Below are 22,806 nucleotides of genomic sequence, written 5' to 3' on the forward strand. Positions count from 1 at the left end.
ATATAATAGGGTTTATTATCTTGTTACTGCTTCTCAATTCTTGACCTTTTTTCCTCAAGAAAAAAAAACAAAACAAAAAAAACCTCAAAACCCCAAAGTGTCCTGTGAGTTTGTTGGCACTTAGATGTTGTGGGGCTGCTAGAAGAAGGTGGAGTAGATATGATTGGCAACTATACATCAGCTCCTTTTGTTATCTGTTGCCATAAATAAGCATTTTATTCTACCATGGTTATTTAAAAATATGAAGATACAGAAACAAAGAAAAACTATTTGACCATGAGATAAAATTAGATCAAGTGGATTTAATGGTCTACAGGCCCTGAATTCCTAGTATATTGTCCAAACCTTGAATCATGGCCTCTTCCTTTTCTGTAGAAGACATTTTAATTCACAGTTTAAAAGTAGCACTGTTTGGTATGACCAATATCCAAGAAAATCAGGTCAAGCTTCTGCTAAAAAATAAGCTCTTGTGCCTAGAAGTTTATGAGGCCAGGGAAATAAGAGAAGGAAAAAAACCTAAGATATCTGGAGTTCTTAAATTGTTCTTTACAAACCTAAATTACTTTTTTTTTTTTTTTTTTTTAAAGATGTGATGGAAGACCTTTATAACTACATAAATCCTTTTAATGGCAGGCATTCTCCGATGGTGGCAAAATCGACCCTAGATATCGTCTTAGCCAATAAAGACGTAAGGGCTATGCTTCTTATGGATTTTTTTTTTTCAATGACTGTTTTGTTATTGATATGCTCGTCTATTTGTTTACAGATAGTATGTCAAGCATTTGCTAGCAAACAATGATTGATGGAGAATGTTCACTAAAAGGGGAATATGTTTAAAAGACTATTCATAGTGCTATTATTTAGTCTGTCCTTTATAGCTAGATACAAATACAATAAATTACATTATTAATAGCATTTGAAAATGTGTTTCAAAATGTTATGTTAGTAATAAAGTGGGGCAAGAAAAGGTTGTCCATGTCACCTGTGAAATTGAGGGCCCAGCTCATCTTTTAAAAAATGATCTAATTCTTTGAGTATCTTTTGTTTTTATAAAACTCTGTAAGAATTTTAAGATTTTCTTCACCATCTTGCCTGATTGTTTTCCTGTGCTTTAGTCCCTTCCATAGGTGCATTTGAGGCACTAGTAAGAGGAAAGATTGTATAGGTCTTGGTAGCTTTTCTGAATCACACTTAAATTCAACTCTGCATTTATTAAATGCCTACTAGGTATAGTGCACTATGCTGGATTTTGGGTATATGAGCATATGAATAAGAGCCCCTGATTTCAAGGAACTTACATTCCAATGGGAAGTAGGAAGACTTGGGGGGTATTTATGCATATTTACACAAATTTGCTCAAAGAATTATAAGGAAAATTGAGGAGGGAGATAACAGTAATATTGGATCAATGAGGTAAGACTTCAAGGAAGAAGTCTCACTTAAAGATTCTGAATGATCTAGAGTAGAATGAGTAAATTTTAAGCAAATTTACTGCTTACATGCATAAGGACTTAATTGCTTAGTTTGCTTCTGTGTAAAATGAGCAATTTGGACTAGATGATTTCTTGAGGTCCTTTAGCTCTAAATCCTTCAATGTATGTATGTAATGGATATTATATGAATATGTAATGAATGTGATAATTAAAAGCCAGTTGTAAAGTTAATTTCAGATAAGTTATTATTGGGTACATACTAAGCATCTCTATAGTTAATTTTGTCATAAAACTATTTTGTCTCTATTTACCATGTGTCCAGTGCTACATTAAAGTTTTTAATCAAAGTATATTTTGACCAAAAAATTTTAGTGCAAACTTGGCCTTATTTTGTAAGGTATAGATCTTTCATATTTATACCTTTTTTTTTTTTTTTTAAGATATAAAAGAATAAGAAGTTAAGTCCAAACAGTTATTTTAAAATTTGAAAAATTGTTTTTCAGCAAATCAGATGAAGTAAACTTTTGTAGATACCAGTATATGTTCAAAGTTTTATCAAATTTTAATTCCCCTCATTCTCCCCCTTCTAGGTAGAATTTTAGAGAAATCTCTGTGTATGGATAATAACAGTGTACCGACTAGATACATGATTTTTCCTTTAGTTGGATAAAACAAAATGACTGTTTTTGTTTGCTTGTTTGTTTTTGTTTTTGAAAAAGACTATTGCAGGAAATTTTAAAGAAACAGATTTATTGTTAATTCTAAACTTCTTTCCCATTAGCGTCTCAACTCGGCTATTATTTATGATCGAGATTTCTCTTATAATTACTTTGGCTTTAAGGTAAGAAATTCTTTGAATTTATTTTATTTTGGTAGGAGTGGGAATTGGGAATGTTAAAAGGGGCTAAGTAAGTTAAGGAATTAGTAGTATGGAGATAGGATGTAATTTGAGCTATCTGTGCTTTGCTACCTATGTTTAAGCTTTTTGTCTTTTCTCTGTAGCATTTTGGGTGATTTGAGAGTGCTTTACACTACTGAAATATTCTTCAAAATTTTCCTAAATACTTGTTCAGTGATATTGTACACAATATTGTGATATTGCTGTATCCAGATATTATTAATTATGAAATGTTTTTTAAAAATTTTTATCACTTTTTTCTAAACCCAAATTCTTAAAATGCCAGCAGATTAATAATAGGAGAGGATCCAGAATGAAACTAGTGTTTATGAAATTCAATTGGATATTTTTAAAACAATTACTATTTGCAGAGTATTGTGAAATGGGTGCAGCTATGTGACAAAGAATACTGACTCTGGAGTCAGAAAGACTAATCTCCCAAACTTCATGTCTGTTCATACACTTTTACTAGCTGTATGACCCTGGGCAAATTACTTAACCCTGTTTATCTCAATTTTCTCATCTGTAAAATGAGCAGAGAAGGAAATGGCAAACCACTCCAATATCTTTGCCAAGAAATCCCCACAAGAAGAGTCGGATGTTACTGAAATGACTGAACTACAACAAAAGTCCCTTGTAATTTATTTTCCTTTTAGAAGTTAAAGTTTAAAAGTTTAAAGGAGTTGAAGCTTGTCTTACTACTAATGGTTTTGTGTTGCAAGGTAAAGAGTGTTGGACTGGGAACCAGGAGACCTCAGTTCTAATCCTTCTTTGCCACTGACTTTGTTTTGTGATCTTTGGGAGATCACCTTGAATGTTCGAGGTTGTAGTTTCCTCTGGAAGATGAAGGTGTTGATTTAGGTGATCTTTCAAGTCCCTCTGTACTATAATATTTTGTGATACCTCAGTTAAATTGTAATTTTTAAGGGTGTCTGCTTTGGCTTTCCTTCTAGACCTTGGAACGTTCCTATTTGTTGAAGATCAATGGAAAGGGTAAGAATTAAACACATTCTTGAGTGATTTGTTTTACCATTTTGGTGTTGCATAGTAATGAACCTTGTGCTCTTCAATTTAAAATTAAATTTAGAATTTGGCTCTAAATTCCAAATATTATTTTTATAGTTCAGGTTATATTTGAACACTTGCCTTAGCTTTCCTATTTGTCTTTGTAATTACATTTTGATTTTTCTTTTTTTGACTTCAGCATCTGTCTCAAACTTAGTCTGGTAAGCTGTCATATAAGAATTACTTCTTTTTTTAATTTTTAGTGGCTGAACGACCCCAACACATGCTAATGAGAGTGTCTGTGGGAATTCACAAAGAGGACATTGATGCTGCTATTGAAACCTACAACCTTCTCTCTGAGAGGTGGTTTACTCATGCTTCCCCCACCCTCTTCAATGCAGGCACCAATCGTCCCCAGCTTTCTAGGTATGTTGTGTCCCGGTTGACTTTCCTTAATACTCTGAATGTCTTCCATCCTAAAGAGAAGAACCTTGGCCTAAGCAAATCGTAATATTTCTTTTTTACTACATTTTTCAGAATATAAGAAATTCAGACAATCACATAATATTACTTTTAGGGTCTTTGATCTGGACCCCAAATGCTGAATTTGTACTAGAGTGTCTTTGTATTGAAGAGAACTTCAATAGTTAGCAGCATTTTTATAGAATATTGGACTGAAGATTCTGGAAACCCCCAAAAGAATTAGACCCTGATTCTCGATATTGAGGAATTGTTTCAGCTGCAGAAAAATATATTAATAATAATATGTGACTTTTGGCCTAATGTTTTTGTTTCTAGGGTAGAAAGTTAGGTACTTAATGATTTTCAAGAAGTGTGGGATCTGCTTTGTGCTAAGTCAAGTTGTTGACTGTTTTAATGCTTCCCTTTGAAAAGGCAGACCAGTTCCTAAGTATTGCAGACAAGCCAGATTAGTTTAATCTTTCGTGCCAAACATCTGGTAGAAAGCCTGTAGGTACAAAGAAAATCCAGGGAAAGACATTCGAGCTATTTTACCTTGTTGTTTGTCCTTCCTTTTCAGAGGACCAATGGCATCCCAATGTTGGGATAAACAGTAGATGATAGTGATGACTTGTGTGTGAATTGGGTTTAAGTGAACAAGAGGTCAGCCTCACTCTTCCACAGTCATTGAAGTCTAGTGGTCAAGAAGAATGACTAAGGCCCTGAATAACTGGGATATTCCTTAGTCTTTTTGATCCTCATTTTCATTTGTATAATGATGATAATATTTGTACTGTTTACTGTGCCGGATTATTGTTAAGAAAATGCTTTTTATTAACTCCTTAGAGATATGAGTAGTATTAGATTGACCATTTGATGTGATTTTGTTTTGTTTTGTTTTTGTTTATTTATTTATTTGTTTATTTTTTGGTCAGCTAATGGAACAGAAGGAATTGGTATCTTGGTTGGAGAGGGAATTGGTAATGTTAATGGGTAGTGGCAGGATGACAAAAAAATGTCAGAAGGCAATTTCTGGATTTACCTTTCAGGCTCTGTTAGTTATACTAATAAGTTCGTGGTGTAGGGTAGATACAGCCATCTTTGAAGATTTAAAATTTTCTTTATTATTTCTGCTCTCATAGTCAATAAATGTTATGGTTTTCTGAGAATATGGGTTCATTCTGACATTCTGCTTTGTTTTATCTTGGTATTATTTATTTTTACATGTTTACTTTCTTGTAGTTGCTTCCTTCTGAGTATGAAAGATGATAGTATTGAAGGCATTTATGATACACTAAAGCAATGTGCACTGATTTCCAAGTCAGCTGGTGGCATTGGAGTTGCTGTGAGTTGTATCAGAGCTACTGGAAGTTACATTGCTGGGGTAAGTTGCCAAGATTTGACTTGAAGAAAAGAGTAATTGAGAGAAATTCAGGTGTATTGTAGTATAAACCCCAATTAGTGGGGCACTTGACCAAGGCTCAAGAGATCTGGGTTCTAGTGGCATCTGTATTATTGATTACTTGTGGCTTTGGACCACTCCCTTTCTTTGGGACTTTTTTTCCTTCTCTGTAAAATGAGGGAGTTGGAATAGATGATTTGTATGGTTCTTAGAGACAGCTGATAGCACAGTGGATAGTAGAGTGCAGGGTTTAGAGTCAGGAAGGCCTGGATTCAAATTTAGCCTTAGATATTTAGGAAAATCACTTAAACTCTTTGCCTCAGTTTTCTAAACTGTAAAATGTGGATAGTAGCTTCACCTACCTCAAAGGTTATTGTGAGGATCAAATGGGATATTTGTTTAAAAAAAAAAAAAAAAAAAAAAACATTTTGCACAGGGCTTTGTAAGGACTTAATCTCCTTCTCTTTCCCTCCCATTATAGCTTTGATATCCTGCAATATATTTTATAATGAGATTTGGGTAAAGTGAGTACCCATCACTATATTGGTTCTCTGCAAAGCTGAGAAACATTTTTCATGAAATTTTCTACATGTTCGGTAGCAGTGTCTGGTCAAGACTTCCTTTTTTAACCAACTTAACTGGAGCCGATGCCACCTTCAAACTCTGGTTCTGTGAACTACAAGGAGAGACATGTTTAACTCTGAATTGTCAGAATATTTCTTTTTCATTACTAGTCAATTCTTTGCCAGCTGGTGTAATAGGTGGAGCACAGGGCCTTACTTCAGAAAGACCTGAGTTCAAATTTGGCCTAAGACATTATTGTGACCCTCGAGTTATTTCACTGCTGTTTGCTCATTTGTAAAATGGGAAATAGCAGCACCTACCTCTTAAGGCTGGTGTGATAATCAAATGAGATTTTATATATATGTAAAACCAATATAACCATATATAAATCAGCATATATATAACCAATACCCATAGAATTCAGTATTTTAACCTGTTTCCCAATTCTAAATCTAGTATTCTTTTTAATAGATGCTAGTTTCATTCATATGTATATAAAATCTCCCTGGCAAATAGTAGGCATGATAAATGCTTGTTCCTTTCTTCCCCTTCCCCACTCTCTCCACCAGAAAAGAAGGTCTCAGGACCAAATTTTACACATGAGCAGATTGTTGTAAATGACAACAGTAGGGTGAGAAATGCTTTTCTTAACCACTATTAAAATCAAAGATAAATGAGAAGTACCTTTTATTTTGCTCATTCTGGAGAAGCCATTGTGCTGTGTTTTGATAAATACTGTTGCAACTTGATTATTTTACATTGATCTGTTTAAGTACTTAATTTTAACTCTTTTCATCATTTCCTTGTGGCAGAATGGCCAGGTTAATTTGTAAGGTTCCCTCTAATCCTGGGATTTAACCAAAGTTTAATTTCTATGATTTGTCTCATTTTCTTAGAACCAGTTCATAGAATCATACAGTTTTGGAGTTGGAAGAGGTCTTTAGTGGGTCTGTCTTACCTGAAGTCCATAGAAAGTAGGTGACTTGGCCAAAGCAATAGCTTATGAAATGTAGAACCCAGAATGTGGTTTCTGATTATTTTTTGAGCCCTCAGTGATATCTTTATATTTTGAATAAGAAAATGTCAACCCCTCAAATCTCTTCCTTTCTTCCATTTATTTCTTTAGCATGCTACATTTCCTACCATAACCAAAATTCTCATTTAAGGCAGTTTTATATCAAGAGCTTTACATGTAGAATAAACATTAGCTTTTTTTTTTGATTTAGGGGTTTTTTGATATAAAATTAGAATGTTGCAGTATGAAAAAGGTGTCAGTGGAGTCACATTCTACTTTTCCTTGCTTTCCATATGTTGAACCACTTGTTTTAGCATTAAGCATTAAGAAGCAGAAGAAAGTTGAAACTTGTGAATTACTGTCCAAGAACTGGGACCTTACTTGGCTGCTTGCTGGAGTCATTTGTTTGTTTGGCCATCTTGCTTTTTCCTCTATTCCATTGACAATTGAACTGAATGTTTTTGTTTTTTTCTTTCAGACAAATGGCAATTCTAATGGCCTTGTTCCAATGCTTAGAGTGTACAATAATACAGCTCGCTATGTGGATCAAGGGGGTAACAAGGTATTCTACTTTCTTCAGAGTGTGAGAACCAAAATTAGAGGTTAACATCTGCTTGCAGTGAGATGACTCACTTGTATGCAGTTTCTTATTGTTAAGCCCTTTATGTATCAGTTTATTTTTGCAAAGAACTTTGTAAAAATAATAACTGGTAGTCTTCATGTCTTAAGTGCCAAGACTTTTATGAAGTTTTAAGAAATCATTGCATTTAATGGAAGAGGGAGACTGCAATATAGAGAAATTGTGGGAACAAATCAATATATGTGTGTATTCTGATTTGATCTCCTGATCCCTGCTCTCCCTTATGAGTATCTTATAGAATTATCACTTTTGCCATATTGTCAAGTGATGAGCTGGCTCCCTTCTGCTTTGATGTTTTTGATTCATAAAGACCTTGATATCACAGGTCTCCCTTTTGTCCTCCATTTTTCTAAAGGTACAACCTTTAAAATAGTTAGAGTTAAAGAAATAAAGCCTTTCTCTGAACTTTACATATTCATTTGGTGCCATTGAAAGGAAGAAAAACTAGTCTTGTAGTTATCAAAGAATTGTATCTTGCTCTCTATGACACCTATGCTTTTATCTACTTAGGTATAAATTCAAAGCATGTGGTTGAGTAATTACATGCCTGATCTGATATCTTACTGAAAATTGGTTACCTTATGGAAGAGCAAGCCATTTGGCCATCCTGCCTCAGTTTCTTCATATGTCAAATGGGAACAGTCCCTACTTTGCCTGTCTTATGATATTGTAGTGTGGAACAAATGAGATGCAATGAATGTGAAAATGCTTTGGAACGTAAAAATTCATGTACAGTTTTAACGGGTTATTGCCTTTGGATTATTATATTAGTTCTTAAAACTGCAGTGATTTACCTTTTAGCGGCCAGGGGCATTTGCCATCTACTTGGAACCGTGGCACTTAGACATCTTTGAATTCCTTGATTTAAAGAAGAACACTGGGAAGGAAGAGCAGCGAGCCAGGGATCTTTTCTTTGCCCTTTGGATTCCAGATCTCTTCATGAAACGTGTGGAGAACAATCAGGTAAGTGCTTGATACCACATGTGGAGGTCAAGCAAGTGAATGTCATGATTTAGCAAAATTTCTCTTTTCTATTGTTACATCTAGTGCTTATTAAGTATTTACTTCCAAGTGTATCCATATATGATACTGAACAAAGCATGTTAGACAAGGTGACCATCTTTTAGAGATTTGACAAATAAAAAGGACTTTAAAGAAGGAACGGTATAGCAAAGATTGAGTTAGTCATAAAGAATTACTGCCACAGCCCATTTGTAGGACAAAGAAGAAAGGAGTTCCTTTCCTACCCATTAGAACTTGTGAGATGAAGTAATTAAGGTTTCCTTATAGGAGGTTTTTTTTTTCTTTATAGGATTGGTCCCTGATGTGTCCTAATGAGTGTCCTGGTCTGGATGATGTTTGGGGAGAAGAATTTGAGAAGTTATATGAGAGGTATGATAAAAGGAAAAAATGAAATATTCTTTAACCATGTCTTTTTCCCTCTTAAGTTCCTCTATATAGTAGGGACTTAATAAATATTGATTTACTGATCATCTTAGCCTAGAATAGCCAAATTTTTGTAGCATGTCCGTTAATGCATATAATTAGTTGCTCAAATATTAAGCACCTTGTGCTTTATTTTGTATTTCTCTAATATAACTATGAGTTAAAACAATTTTTCTGCTCTGTTTTTAACTCATTTCCCTTTCTAGACTAGTTTTTTAAATAATATTTTAATAGTAAAGATTGTTGAATAGATAGGTTAATGCTTATTACACAGGCCAAGATGTAAATGAGCATTCAGCCTTTGTCATGGGTGCTCATCCCATTGTTTGTGTCTTTGTTAAATGTTTTGTTTTTATTTTTAAATTAAAAACAAGGTTTTAATTTGCTCTGCTAGATAATGAATTCTGGAAAATGTTGTATCACCAGTGGAGAATGCTTAGAGATCAAGCCTATGTTTGAAGGTTGATTAACTGTAGAAGTAAATTTTTAATTACATTACAGTTTGAATACACTGAACTCTTTATACTACTTCTGTCCTCTGTTAGTCTCATATGTCAAGAATGGGATAACATTAAAGCTAGGTGGTGCAGCAGATAAGAGTGCCAGGTCTGGAATCATACACTTTCTGGTTTAAATCTGACTTCAGACACACATGAGCTATGTGATCCTGGGCAAGTCACTTACCTCTGTTTGCCTCAGTTTCCTCATCAGTTTCCTCCATTCAAATGAATTGAAGAAGGAAATGGCAAACTACTTCAGTATCTTTGTCAAGAAAACCCCAAGGGGTCATGAAGAGCCAGACATGAGTGAAACAACTAAACAATAAAAATAATAAGACTAGTATTAAACAGCTCTGTTGACAGGAAAAGAACCTAGTTGTTTTTTTCCTGGCATGTTCTTCTGATTCTTCTTTTTACTTGACTTTCACAACTTGCATTTTACATTATAGGTGCAATGACACTTTCTTATTACCTAGTTGTTACTGCTATTATTTTACCAAATTTCTCTTAGTTCTTTTTAGAAACTCATTGCTGCTTTGAGTGTACAAAAGAAAAGGAAGGGTCAGTATGAAATATGGGTAGGTGGTTACTCTTGAAGTCAAAAAGACCTGGATTCTTCTTCTGCCTCTGATATATACTAGTTGTGTGGTAGTGGGCAAGTCACTTAATTTTTCAGTGTGCCAAGCATCTCAATCTTAGGACTTTAAGTTAGAAATTGATCATTTGCACTTGTAGAAGGAGTTTTTACAACATAAGTTGCTTATATCAGTTTATAAATCTAGAGCACAAAAAGGAAAGTGGAAATGGAGTTATCCCTTCTAAACCTAGGATCGGCTGGAATTAGAGAAGAGATCAAGAAGAGGGGATATTGGCAAATAAAGGTTACATAATGAAGTAGACACACAAAGGAAACTTGGAAACCTCATGTGTTTTGGAACTTTGAGAATTCATTCTTTCAGTTCTTAAAGTAACGTCTATAACAGAATTGATTTAAAATAGTCTTTTTTTCTTCTCGCTTGGTTCAAATTGTTTTAAATAAAATCTTAAAACACTCAATGTAACACTTTGGCTTTGCCTTTCAGTTATGAGAAACAAGGCCGTGTCCGTAAAGTTGTAAAAGCCCAGCAGCTCTGGTATGCCATCATTGAGTCCCAGACGGAGACAGGGACCCCGTACATGCTATATAAAGACAGCTGTAATCGGAAAAGCAATCAGCAGAACCTGGGGACCATCAAATGTAGCAATTTGTGTACAGAAATAGTAGAGTACACTAGTAAAGATGAGGTGAGTGCAAGAGCATACTCTCTCCCCCCTTCCTCCCCCAGGTTCGGGGAAAAAGAATCTTCTGAAGGACAGGGAGATTGTTCTGCATTTTCTCCTAAGTGGCAGGCCCCTGTTGTAGGCGCAGAGAGACCATGGGGAGTGGGAGGCTCTCCTGCCCGTGGCCTGTCTGAGCCTTTCTGGGTATGGAGCTGACCGCTGCTGGTGCCACACATTGGTTTCTTCAGGTCATCCATGTAGTTGTCAAGCTGTTGTATGTAGCAGAAGACTTCTGGGCAGAAACCGGGCAAGAGCAGGCTTGGGAGGGATCAACTGGGCTTAAGTTTCTTTCTCTGTAACATCAGGTGTTTTACTGGATTGTTTGATTTCTAGCATTATTTTGCATATTCATACACACACACACACACACACACACACACACACACGTAGGTAGAAAGATAGAAAAGCTCATGAAGTTTCAGAGACTGGAGGGGATAAGTTGTGAACTGGGGATACTAAGCTTGCTTGGTAAAACCCTGCCTGAGGAGAGGAGGGGAATATATTAAATGAGGCCTCATTCGAAGCTTCTAAGTTACCATTTAGGAATGCCTAGTTTGAGCGACAGAATGAAACAATATGCAAGTTGGTTCTTGTTGAAGGATGTTTGAAGGGAGGAGAGATTGGAGATCTCAAGGTCAGCAAGGGAGCTGCTACAAGTGTCCACTTCTAAAATCTTTATTTTTTGTCTTTATATTACCTTCATTTTCAGATATGCCCTTGTTCCTTCCCTGGTCCAGTGAAGTTGTCCCTTTATAACAAAGAATCAAAAAGAGAAGGGGGGAAAATTGTCAGCAAAACTAACCAACTGGCTGTGATAGTCTGTGGTGTTCCACACCTACAATTCCCCATCTCTGTAAAGAAGGGAGAAAAAAAATTTTTTTTTCCAGTCCTTTTCTAGGCCCAAATTTAGTTATAACTGCATGGCATAGCGTGTGTGTGTGTGTGCACGCATATGTGTGCACATGTTCTGCATTTACATTGTTTATTGATTTTCTGATTCTGTTGACTCCACTCTGGACCATTACATATTTGTTGTCATGCTATTATTGAATTCTTTGTGGTCATTTTTCCTTATGGTATGGTGGTACTTTGTTTTTACGTATCATTGAACCATGAATTATGTATTTAGCAGTGCTACTGTGAATATTTCCTTGTATGTGGGACACTTTTATCTTTGAGCATCTTGGAGTGTGTGCTTCACAGTGGACTGTGTGAGTCAAAGAAGATATTTTAGTTGCTTTAAAGTTGCATCCTCCTGACCCCAGGGCCAATGCTCTCTTTATAGCCATCTAGCTGCCCCACTTAAGTTATTTTGTTAGTATAATTCCAAATTGCTTTCCAAAATGGTTAGACTAGTACTTTACCACCAGTAAAGTAAACATCAAGGTTTTTCTAACCTTCTAATATTGACTTCTCATATTTTATTATTTTTCCAGCAGAGGGCAGATATTAAATTTCTATGAACTAGAAAGATGATAGTAAGAGATGGGATGGGAAATGCTGTGTAGGATTAAAAAAAAAAAAAGAAAGATATATTGAAGCTGAGATGATTAACTCTGAGGGAATTAAGCTGTATATTTAACTTCAGTGATATCTAATTTATACTTGCTTTGTTTTCTAGGTTGCAGTCTGTAACTTGGCTTCTTTGGCCCTGAATATGTTTGTCACATTGGAACATACATTTGACTTCCAGAAACTGGCTGAGGTTACCAAAGTCATTGTTCGCAACTTAAATAAAATTATTAACATCAATTATTATCCGGTCCCAGAGGTATGATTAGTTAGCTTTTTTTTCTATTCTTAGTAAGTGCTAAAATCTAGGGACAGAGGAATTTATTTCCATGAACAAATAAATAGTTATTAGAACTTTTATTGCTTGTTGTATGTATATTTGCCCCCCCAAAATAGGTATGAACCTTCTCTTGGATGTTATTTTTGTTGATCTGTTGTTATCGGACATATTTATGTTCAATGTTATTTTGAGAAAACAATATTTTTGACTTTTGTAAAGAACTTTTTGCTCTTTATTTCACTGTTACTAAAATATTAAATTAACTTCATGTCTTACTGGAAAAACAGTGGATCCTGTAGATTGTGAATAGTAACTATTTGAAAGAAATTATTGTTTTTTAGAATGTACTGCTTGGAAAAAATTATTGGTTGACATTGAGCTTTCTGATGAGAGGATAATATTGTATAAGTGATAAAGTCAGAAATAGCTATTTACTAGCCTTGGTAAGGCTAGCTATGATATGCCTATATGTAATGTTATAATTCTAGGCTATAAATTCATCTATAATATGAAAAAAACTTATTAAACACAGTTGGATTTCTGAGAGATTTTGGTGTAGAGGGATAGTGAATGCCAGGCAGCATGCAGTAGTAAAGCATTGGATTTGCAGTTAGGAAATGAGAGTTCTTGGTTCTGATACTTTCTGACTGTGAGCAAATTGCTTAATCTCTATGAACCTTCATTTCTTCTTTGTAAAGTTGGACGAGTTGGAGATGAAGTGGTGACAATTTTTGTTTTAAATACTATCTCACAGGGTTGTTGTGAAGAAAGGGCTTTATAAATAATAAAGGACCATGGAAGTATGAATTAGAATTTGAATCGTTTTGTTTTTCCTTTTCTTCCTTTTTTATGTACTGATGCTAAGGCAAGTTTGTCAAATAAACGTCATCGCCCTATTGGTATCGGAGTGCAAGGTCTAGCTGATGCTTTTATCCTGATGAGATATCCTTTTGAGAGTCCAGAGGCCCAGTTGTTGAATAAACAGATCTTTGAAACCATTTATTATGGTGCCTTGGAAGCCAGCTGTGACTTGGCCAAGGAGTATGGCCCATATGAAACATATGAAGGGTCTCCAGTCAGCAAAGGTGTAAGTAAATGAATAAAACATTGACATGTACTTGTGCCATACCAGTTGTTTTTTAGCCTGTATTACTTGAGAAAAGTTATTGGTTAATATAGATCTTTCTGATATGAAAGGATAATATTTGTATGAGTGATAAAGGATAATATTTGTATGAGTGATAAAGTCTAGAAATGGCTAACTTACCAGCCTTGTTAAGATTTCTATATATCTATAATGTGAAGAAAACTTATTTAACACGCTTGGATTTCTGAAAGATTTTGGTATAGACAGACTGTGTCTCTCAAGTCTAGATATGAGAAAATTTGTCTAATCTCTGCCTGTACTTAGTAATTTTTGCAACAGTGAAAATTATTACTTTGAGTGACTATAGTAGTTTCCCATATTGTCTGATGTGGTTCCTTCCCACATAAATAACTAATATAATTCAGTTTATAGATTCTTAGACTTGGAAGGAACCTTAAAGGTCATATGATCCAAACTTTCCTTGAAGACTTCCACTATTGGAGAATTTTATGAATTTCTAGGTAACCCATTCTACTTAAACAGTTCTAAATAACTTTTCCTCTCCTGTTGATCACAGTCTGCCTTTTTGGAACTTCAACTACTTGGTCCTGGTTCTGCTTTCTAGAGCTAAACAAAATAAGTGTAATCTTTGACAGCCCTTCTATGATATTGATCCCTTCAAGGATAAATGTTCATATTTCTTCAACTAGTGTTTTTATCACATGATTTTGAGATTCTTTTTGGTGGTTCTTATTTTCTTCTTTAAAGTGAGGAAGTTAAATAAGATTTAAAATATTTTTCTAGCTCTGTGATTGTTAGATATTCAAATGTGACTTCCTATGTGACTTTTTTTTTTTTTTTAAGAGTTAGGAGTATATACCTTTATTTTAAAAGTATTTATTGAAAGTTTGTTGTGTATCTTAACTCCTTTGGTAGAAATGTTCTCAGATTGTGAAATTATCATTAGTCCCTGTTGTCTGTCTTGGATATGTTTAAAGTTGTCATTATTCCATTTGAACAGTGGCTTTCAGAACTCCACCCTACTGTAGAGGATATCTTATCAAAGTGGAATATAGTAGATTTATGATGTCCTTTATTCTGGTATTATGCTTCTATTAATTAAAGATTGCATTGGATTTTTTGAGTAATGCTGCAGACTCATAGTAAGTTTGTGGTCTTTCCAAATTGCTAGGTCTTTGTCATATGACCTACTTTCTAGCTATGTCTCATTCATAATATATATATATATATATATATATAAAATTGTTTTCTAATTGGAAATAGGACATGTTAATTGTAAATGGATCACAGTAAATAAATCTGAAGGAGGATTAAGGGAGCACTGTTGGATTTTCATACATTCTAAACAGGCATTTTGTACTAGAGTACAGAGCATTACCTAGATGACAGTTCATTCCTAGAGCCATTTAGGAATTTACATATTTCATAAAGTTCCTAATATAAATGCTTTTTTATAGAAAAGGTTTTGAATACCAAATATAAATCATATTCAGAGTAGCTAGCTTTGACTTTTGAATTTGGTCATGATTTTGATTTACATGTTTTGTTTTGTGTGTGTGTTTTTTGTTTTTAATTTTTCTTGGTTTGTTGATTTCTCTGGAGAAGGATAGTAAAGGTGAGGGGAGAGAAAAGTCTTTCAACTTTCTTGGTTTGTACCTGATCGACATCTAGCAATGAGGACAATTTGTTAGGACAAATGCAGAATTCTTTTCCTGTGCAGAACTCTGATGGATTTTTTTGTTTGTTTGTTTGTTGTAACTTAATTCTGAACTAGTTTTTTGGTTTTGTTTTGTTTTTTTCTCTTCAGATTCTTCAGTATGATATGTGGAATGTTACTCCTACAGACCTTTGGGATTGGAATGTTCTCAAGGAGAAGATTGCAAAGTAAGTAAATGATATTAGCAGGTCTTTTTTCAAGGCTCCAATTTCTGAGATTAATACCAATGTAGTTACTTTTAGTTACTCATTATGTTACCAAGTACTGATCTTTTGCTTCAGCAACTAAAATTATTTACAGCTTAGTCATTTTGGGAATATAAGTAGGTCTTTTTAGATTTTGCAGATGAAGAGTCTTAATACTTATGGGAATGATGATTTCCTGAGTAAGGAATGGAACTTAGATTTAGATATCTTTTGTTTTCTTTTAAAAGTGCTTTATTCCCTGAAACTTGTTAACATTAATATAAAGATAAGTTGATTTGTCTAAAGGTTGTATCTAAAATTCTTAATAAGAAAGTAGTAGTTGGAAAATGTTTATTTTATTAATATTAAGCTAATGTCATTTATTGAGTAGTAAAGTTCTCAAATGGATATTACCTCAAATAGAAAATAGTAATAAAGTAGTAAAGTTTTTCCATTTGAGGTAATTGAGGCTGAAAGGAATGAGAAGATGAGAGGGTCATATGATTTTTGTGTCTGTGAAATGGAATCTAAACCTCTCTTGGTTCCAGATCCAACCTTGTGCCTTATATCAGGCTGTCTAATACATGGTGTCTCCATTTTAATAGAATAACAAATAGGTGGGGGGAATGGTTTTGCTTGAAGTTGCAGAGTTAGTGATATCTGGGTCAAAAATCTCTGTGTATTATAATTAGAAGCGAATCAGAATCATCAAGGTGCAGAGTATTATGGTAAATGCTTTGAAAATTCATAGGTACAAAATATGGGGACATGGTATATGCATTTTCATTAAGGAACTTAGAGGCTTAATGGGAAAAGATGGTTTTCAAAGTAGTTTCACATCTATTACTACATTTGGTTTTTATATGTAAAGTTGTCACAATAGGTAGTATCTTTCCTTAAGCAGTGAGGTTATGACTCGTCCTAAAGTCAGTTTTCCTTTCAGGATGTTATACTTTTTTTTTTTTTTAAACTCTACAAAAAAAAAAAAAAAAAGAAAAAAAGAAACCCAAACAAAAACCCTAAGGTGATCTTGACTGAACTACATTAAGAGGGGAAAAGCTTGGAAAACTGAGTTCAAATCCAACCTGAGATACTTGACATATATTAGCAATGTGATCCTGGGCAAGCCACTTAACCCCATTGCCTCACAAAACAAACCAAAAAAAAGGCAGGGGAGGGAAGCTTCCACATATTGGGAGTTGATTATTCTAGAGTACTCCCCTTGTCATATTTCATTTGGAGTATATTAGTTCTGGACATCAGAGTTTAAGAGGAACATTGATTAACTGGAGAATGTCCTAGTGAGGGTGAAATATGAGGATCATTTGAAGGAACTGGGCATGTTTATCTTTAGGACAAGAGGACTGGTGGGAGCAGAGAGGAAGAGGACATTTTTTCCCAAATTTTTGATGAATTTTCATGTATAAGAAAGGGAAAAAACCCACAATGAGAAAAAAATAATAATGATAATACTAACTAACATTTATATAGTTCTAATTGTGTGGCAGTCACTGTGCTAAGCCCATTATCATTCCATTTGATCCTCACAGCCCTGGGAAGTGGGTGCTATCATTTATCTTACGTTTTACATATGGAAACTGATACATATGGAAACATATGGAGAGTGATATGAGGTCAAATATTTAAGTGTCTAAGACTGGATTTGAACTCACATTTTCCTGACTTTATTTTATTTATTTATTTTTTTATTATACCTTTTTATTTACAAGATATATGCATGGGTAATTTTTCAGCATTGACAGTTGTAAAACCTTTTGTTCCAACTTTTCTCCTCCTTCCCCCCACCCCTTCCCCCAGATAGCAGATTGACCAATACATGTTAAATATGTTAAAGAATAAATTAAATACAGTATATGTATACATGTCCATACAGTTATTTTGCTGTACAAAAAGAATCAGACTTTGAAATAGTGTACAATTAGCCTGTGAAGGAGATCAAAAATGCAGGCAGACAAAAATAGAGGGATTGGGAATTTTTGTAGTGGTTCATAGTCATCTCCCAGAGTTCTTACACTGGGTGTAGCTGGTTCAGTTCATTACTACTCTGTTAGAACTGATTTGGTTCGTCTCATTGTTGAAGAGGGCCACGTGCCTCAGAATTGATCATCATATAGTATCGTTGTTGAAGTATATAATGATCTCCTGGTCCTGCTCATTTCACTCAGCATCAGTTCATGTAAGTCTCTCCAGGCCTTTCTGAAATCATCCTGCTGGTCATTTCTTACAGAACAATAATGTCCCATAACATTCATATACCACAATTTATCCAACCATTCTCCAACTGATGGGCATCCACTCACTTTCCAGTTTCTGGCCACTACAAAGAGGGCTGCCACAAACATTCTTGCACAAGCCCAGTAGTAACACTGCTGGATCAAAGGGTATGCACAGTTAGATAACTTTTTGAGCATAGTTCCAAATTGCTCTCCAGAATGGCTGGATGTGTTCATAATGCCACCAAAAGTGTATCAGTGTCCCTGTTTTCCCACATCCCCTCCAACATTCTTTAATATCTTTCCCTGTCTTTCTAGCCAGTCTGACAGGTGTGTAGTGGTATCTCAGAGTTACCTTAATTTGCATTTCTCTGATTAATAATGATTTGGAGCATCTTTTCATATGGCTAGAAATAGTTTCTTTTTCTTCATCTGAGATTTGTCTGTTCATATCCTTTGACCAATTGGAGAATGGCTTGATTTCTTATAAATTAGAGTCAATTCTCTGTATATTGTGGAAATGAGATCTTTATCAGAACCTTTGACTGTAAAAAATGTTTTCCCCATTGCTTCCCTTCTAATCTTGTCTGCATTAGTTTTGTTTGTACAAAAACTTTTCAATTTTATTTAATCAGAATTTTCTATTTTGTGATCAATAATGATCTCTAGTTCCTCTTTGGTCATAAATTCCTTCCTCCTCCACAGGTCTGAGAGGTAAACCATCCTGTATTCTAATTTATTTATAATCTTATTCTTTATGCCTAGGTCATTAATCCATTTTGACCTTATCTTGGTGTATGGTATTAAATGTGGGTCAATACCTAGTTTCTGCCATCTTAACTTCCAATTTTCCCAGCAATTTTTGTTAAACAGTGAGTTCTTACCCCAAAAGCTGGGGTCTTTGGGTTTGTCAGACACTAGAGGATGTTATACTTCTTAAGCTGTTAAAGTGCAGGTGATTTCATGATATGTATAAAACATTCTAGTGGAAGATGAAGAAGGGGCAGTACAAACTGGCAACCTGGTATCAGTAGATGAAAAGCTGCCTCATATAGCAGGTGTCCCTAGGAATGATTTCAGGGGAGAGAAGGAAAGAACTTTATAAGATTTCTTTGAAAAACAGTGCTTTATTTGCAATGCCTTTGTGTACTATCATGCAAAATTTATTATTATTATTCACTTTGAACATCATCCACTGTTCTCTAGACTGTGAACTCACCAAAGAAGATAAGTTGTAACCATTTTGCTCCTCGTAGGAATCCTTACAGGAGTTGACAGTTCTTTAAGAGAAGGTTGTTGCAAATTAAGACAACTCTGAGATACCACTACACACCTGTCAGATTGGCTAAGATGACAGGAAAAAATAATGATGAGTGTTGGAGGGGATGTAGGAAAACTGGGACACTGATACATTGTTGGTGGAGCTGTGAACGAATCCAACCATTCTGGAGAGCAATCTGGAATTATGCCCAAAAAGTTATCAAACTGTGCATACCCTTTGATCCAGCAGTGTTTCTACTGGGCTTATACCCCAAGGAGATACTAAAGAAGGGAAAGGGACCTGTATGTGCCAAAATGTTTGTGGCAGCCCTGTTTGTAGTGGCTAGAAGCTGGAAATTGAGCGGATGCCCATCAGTTGGAGAATGGTTGGGTAAATTGTGGTATATGAATGTTATGGAATATTATTGTTCTGTAAGAAACGACCAGCAAGATGAATACAGAGAAGTTTGGAGAGAATTACATGAACTGATGCTAAGTGAAATGAGCAGAACCAAGAGATCATTATATACGTCAACAACGATACTGTATGAAAATGTATTCTGATGGAAGTGGATTTCTTTGACAAAGAGACCTAATTCAGTTTCAATTGATCAATGATGGACAGAAGCAGCTACACCCAAAGGAAAAAAAAAACACTGGGAAATGAGTGTAAACTGTTTGCATTTTTGTTTTTCTTCCCGGGTTATTTCTACCTTCTGAATCCAATTCTCCCTGTGCAACAAGAAAACTGTTTGGATCTGCATACATACATTGTATCTAGGATATACTAGGACATATTCAACATATATAGGACTGCTTGCCATCTAGGGGAGGGAGTGGAGGGTGGGAGGGAAAAATCGGAACAGAAGTGAGTGCAAGGGATAATGTTGTTAAAAAAAAAATTACCCTGGCATGGATTCTGTCAATAAAAAGTTACTATAATAAAAAAATAAATAAATTAAAAAAAAAAAAGAGAAGGTTGTGATAGGCAAATGATTTTGAATCAGATTTTCCCTTATTTAGAGAATGTGGAATATAAAGATGCTTAGTATTAAGAAATGTATACATGTAAGTATATAGTATAGGTTTGTCAAATACATACATATTTATGCCCTAAAATAAGTTGAACCTCATGAAATAAACATATATATTGTCTGTCTCTAAACATGAAAGCAGTGTCCTCTGAGTGCCAAAATATGGGTGGCATAGGTCAGGGAATTTGGGTCTGCTTACACAGAGACACCAGCCATGTAATCATTATAATTATTCTCTTGTCCAGGAGTGAGCCTTCTGTTGTTTTTATAAGAAGTCAAGCCTTTACTGAATCTGTTGGTTACATTCTTGTACTTTTGGCAGATTTTAGCTCTTAGGCCAATACTAGATTTTGACTTTTTTTCTAGGTATGGCATCAGAAACAGTTTGCTGCTTGCCCCAATGCCAACTGCCTCTACTGCTCAGATTTTAGGGAATAATGAGTCCATTGAACCTTACACCAGCAATATTTATACTCGGAGAGTCCTGTCAGGAGAATTTCAGGTGAGGAGAGTACTGACTTGGAAAATATCTTTTAAGCTTTGTGACAGCTAACCCGCTTTACTAGTAGCTCAGTTAATTTTAGGTGTGCACTTATTTCTACTTTGGCTTCTTGGGGCTGTGTTGATAATACCTAAATGCAATAAGAGATGTAGGTTGGAAAGCAAACTAATCAGTCATGTACATTGACCTTAGCTAATTTTTGATTCTTTATAGCCATCAATCAATAGTCATTTATTAAGTTTGCTATTTGCAAGGTGCTGGAGATAGAAATGCTAAAAGTGAAACAGTCTTCATTTGCAAGGAGCTCACATTATAACTATGTTGATTAATTTAAGAATCTGTGCAGCATTGCTGTGATTTTGAACAAATCACTTCTTTTTGGACTTTAGTTTCTTCATCACTAAAATGAAGGGGTTAAAAAAGATGATTGTCAAAAGGCCTTTCTGGTTTTTTTGCAGATTATGATTTTATATTTGGATATGGAATCCCATACCTGGGATTTTATTTCTTTATTCAAGTTTTGGAGGATTTAATTAAATTTTTTCTTAATTACCTAATTGTACTTTTGCTGTGTATTTTTGAATGATTCCATCAGTAGAAAGGTACCTAGGCTGTAATATAATTATTGGTTCTCTCTCTTATATAATCAGATTCTGAAACTGTATATAGGATTCAAATGTTGTAGATGAGAACTTGGACTTCATTTAAATTTTTATTTGCTTCACAACCTATTTTTAAACAGTTTTTTAATAGCCTCATTCCTTTAGGTCTGAGCACATAAATTTGTATTTCCATGTTTTTTTTTTTTTTTTTTTTTATGTTGCCTTGTTATTTTCTTTTTTTTTTCTTATTTAAACTTTTTAAAAATTGATATCTTATGTTTTTCCATCATTAACATTTCCCCCAGCCTTCCTCCTTCTGCTCGAACTATCTTGTATAATTAAATGTTTTTTTTTTTTTTTTTTAAAGAAAAAGAGTAAGAGTAGAAAAAAATCTGTAAAACCAACCAATATTTGTAAAATATTGCATGTGATTTCAGGTTTTTTCAATCTAGGAACTTCACACCTCTGCACAATAATGAGGTGCCAGGTATCTTTTTACTTTTTCTTTGGGCCTTGCTTATTCTTTGTGATTTTATGGTAGTCACTTTTACATGTTGATTTTTCTTTATATCTAATCTACCATTCTACTTAGATTGTGAATCCTCACTTGCTGAAAGATCTGACAGAGCGAGGCTTGTGGAATGAAGAGATGAAAAACCAGATAATTGCATGTAACGGCTCTATCCAGGTATAAAATAAGAGTGAAATGTATGATGTTAACCTTGCTGCCCCTCTGCCTCTCTGCCCTCTGCTCAGAGGACCATATTTCTCCCAGAGGATAATATTGCCTAGAGTTGATTATAGAGTAAGTCTACATCATTATCTAGTACTCACAGTCACCAACAGCATTATTGCATGGGCCAAACAGTCCTTACCTTTCAGTTATTTTGTTCAGCTATAAGGATTTGAAGTTAAGAAGGAACACATAATTAAAAAGGTCAGGAGTAACTGAAGTCAGTAAACTTATAATACTGATCCCCTTAGGCCAGGAATTCTTAACCTTTACGTGTCATGGACCTCTTTGGTCCCTTTGGTTATCTGATGGGCCCCCCCTTTTTTTAAACCATTATTAAAAATTTATAATGGAAAGAAATGCAAAATTTCATTTAGAAGTTAGTTTAAAAAAATTTTCCCATCTTAGTTTATGGACCCCAAGTTAAAAATCTTGCTCTAGTCACTGGACAATGCCAGAAGTGGGTATTCAAATAATAACAGACTTTAGGTGCATACCACAAAACAATATTTATGTAAATGATATTTTCTTGGGAAATCTGCTGAATTGATCATTCTCTTATATTGATTTTCTCTTCCCTTTATGCTTCTCCCTTTTCCTCTATAAATGTTCCCCTCCCTGTTTGCTCTCTGCTTCCCTCTCCCACTCTCAAATCTTGTTTCTTCAAATTGTTTGTTCTGTATCTTTCCTTCTCTTTACTGCTAAACTCCTAAAAGGAATAGTTCATACTCAACTCATTTATTATCTAATCACTTCTCAACTTCTTGAAGTCTGTCTTATATTCTAAGCACTGTTAAAACTTTTATTCAAAGTCTCTAGTGCTTTTAAGGCAGCATAGCATAGTGGAAAGAATTCAATACTAGGACGTCAGAAGAAATCTGGGCATTGAATTGGGACTGTGTTGACTGGGTGACTGTGGCAGAGATTTATGAGAATAGAAAACTTTTAAAAAACATT

General features: G+C 34.6%; 1 protein-coding gene across 2 annotated transcripts in view; it reads left to right on the forward strand.

Annotated features, from left to right (window-relative positions):
- The window catches only part of RRM1 (ribonucleotide reductase catalytic subunit M1), a 40,922-nt gene that overhangs the window by 10,258 nt on the left and 7,858 nt on the right, over nt 1-22,806 (forward strand). For both annotated transcript variants that reach the window (XM_031962041.1, XM_031962042.1), the window contains exons 4-17: nt 588-688; nt 2,215-2,274; nt 3,285-3,324; nt 3,600-3,762; nt 5,038-5,179; nt 7,255-7,338; nt 8,218-8,379; nt 8,729-8,808; nt 10,445-10,646; nt 12,304-12,453; nt 13,340-13,561; nt 15,390-15,466; nt 20,379-20,514; nt 21,709-21,804. In XM_031962041.1, coding sequence (XP_031817901.1) covers nt 588-688; nt 2,215-2,274; nt 3,285-3,324; nt 3,600-3,762; nt 5,038-5,179; nt 7,255-7,338; nt 8,218-8,379; nt 8,729-8,808; nt 10,445-10,646; nt 12,304-12,453; nt 13,340-13,561; nt 15,390-15,466; nt 20,379-20,514; nt 21,709-21,804 — 1,715 coding nt within the window. The remainder of the gene's footprint in view (nt 1-587; nt 689-2,214; nt 2,275-3,284; nt 3,325-3,599; nt 3,763-5,037; nt 5,180-7,254; nt 7,339-8,217; nt 8,380-8,728; nt 8,809-10,444; nt 10,647-12,303; nt 12,454-13,339; nt 13,562-15,389; nt 15,467-20,378; nt 20,515-21,708; nt 21,805-22,806) is intronic.

This window comes from Sarcophilus harrisii, chromosome 3, assembly GCF_902635505.1.
Source record: "Sarcophilus harrisii chromosome 3, mSarHar1.11, whole genome shotgun sequence".
In the NCBI taxonomy this organism is placed as follows: domain Eukaryota; kingdom Metazoa; phylum Chordata; class Mammalia; order Dasyuromorphia; family Dasyuridae; genus Sarcophilus; species Sarcophilus harrisii.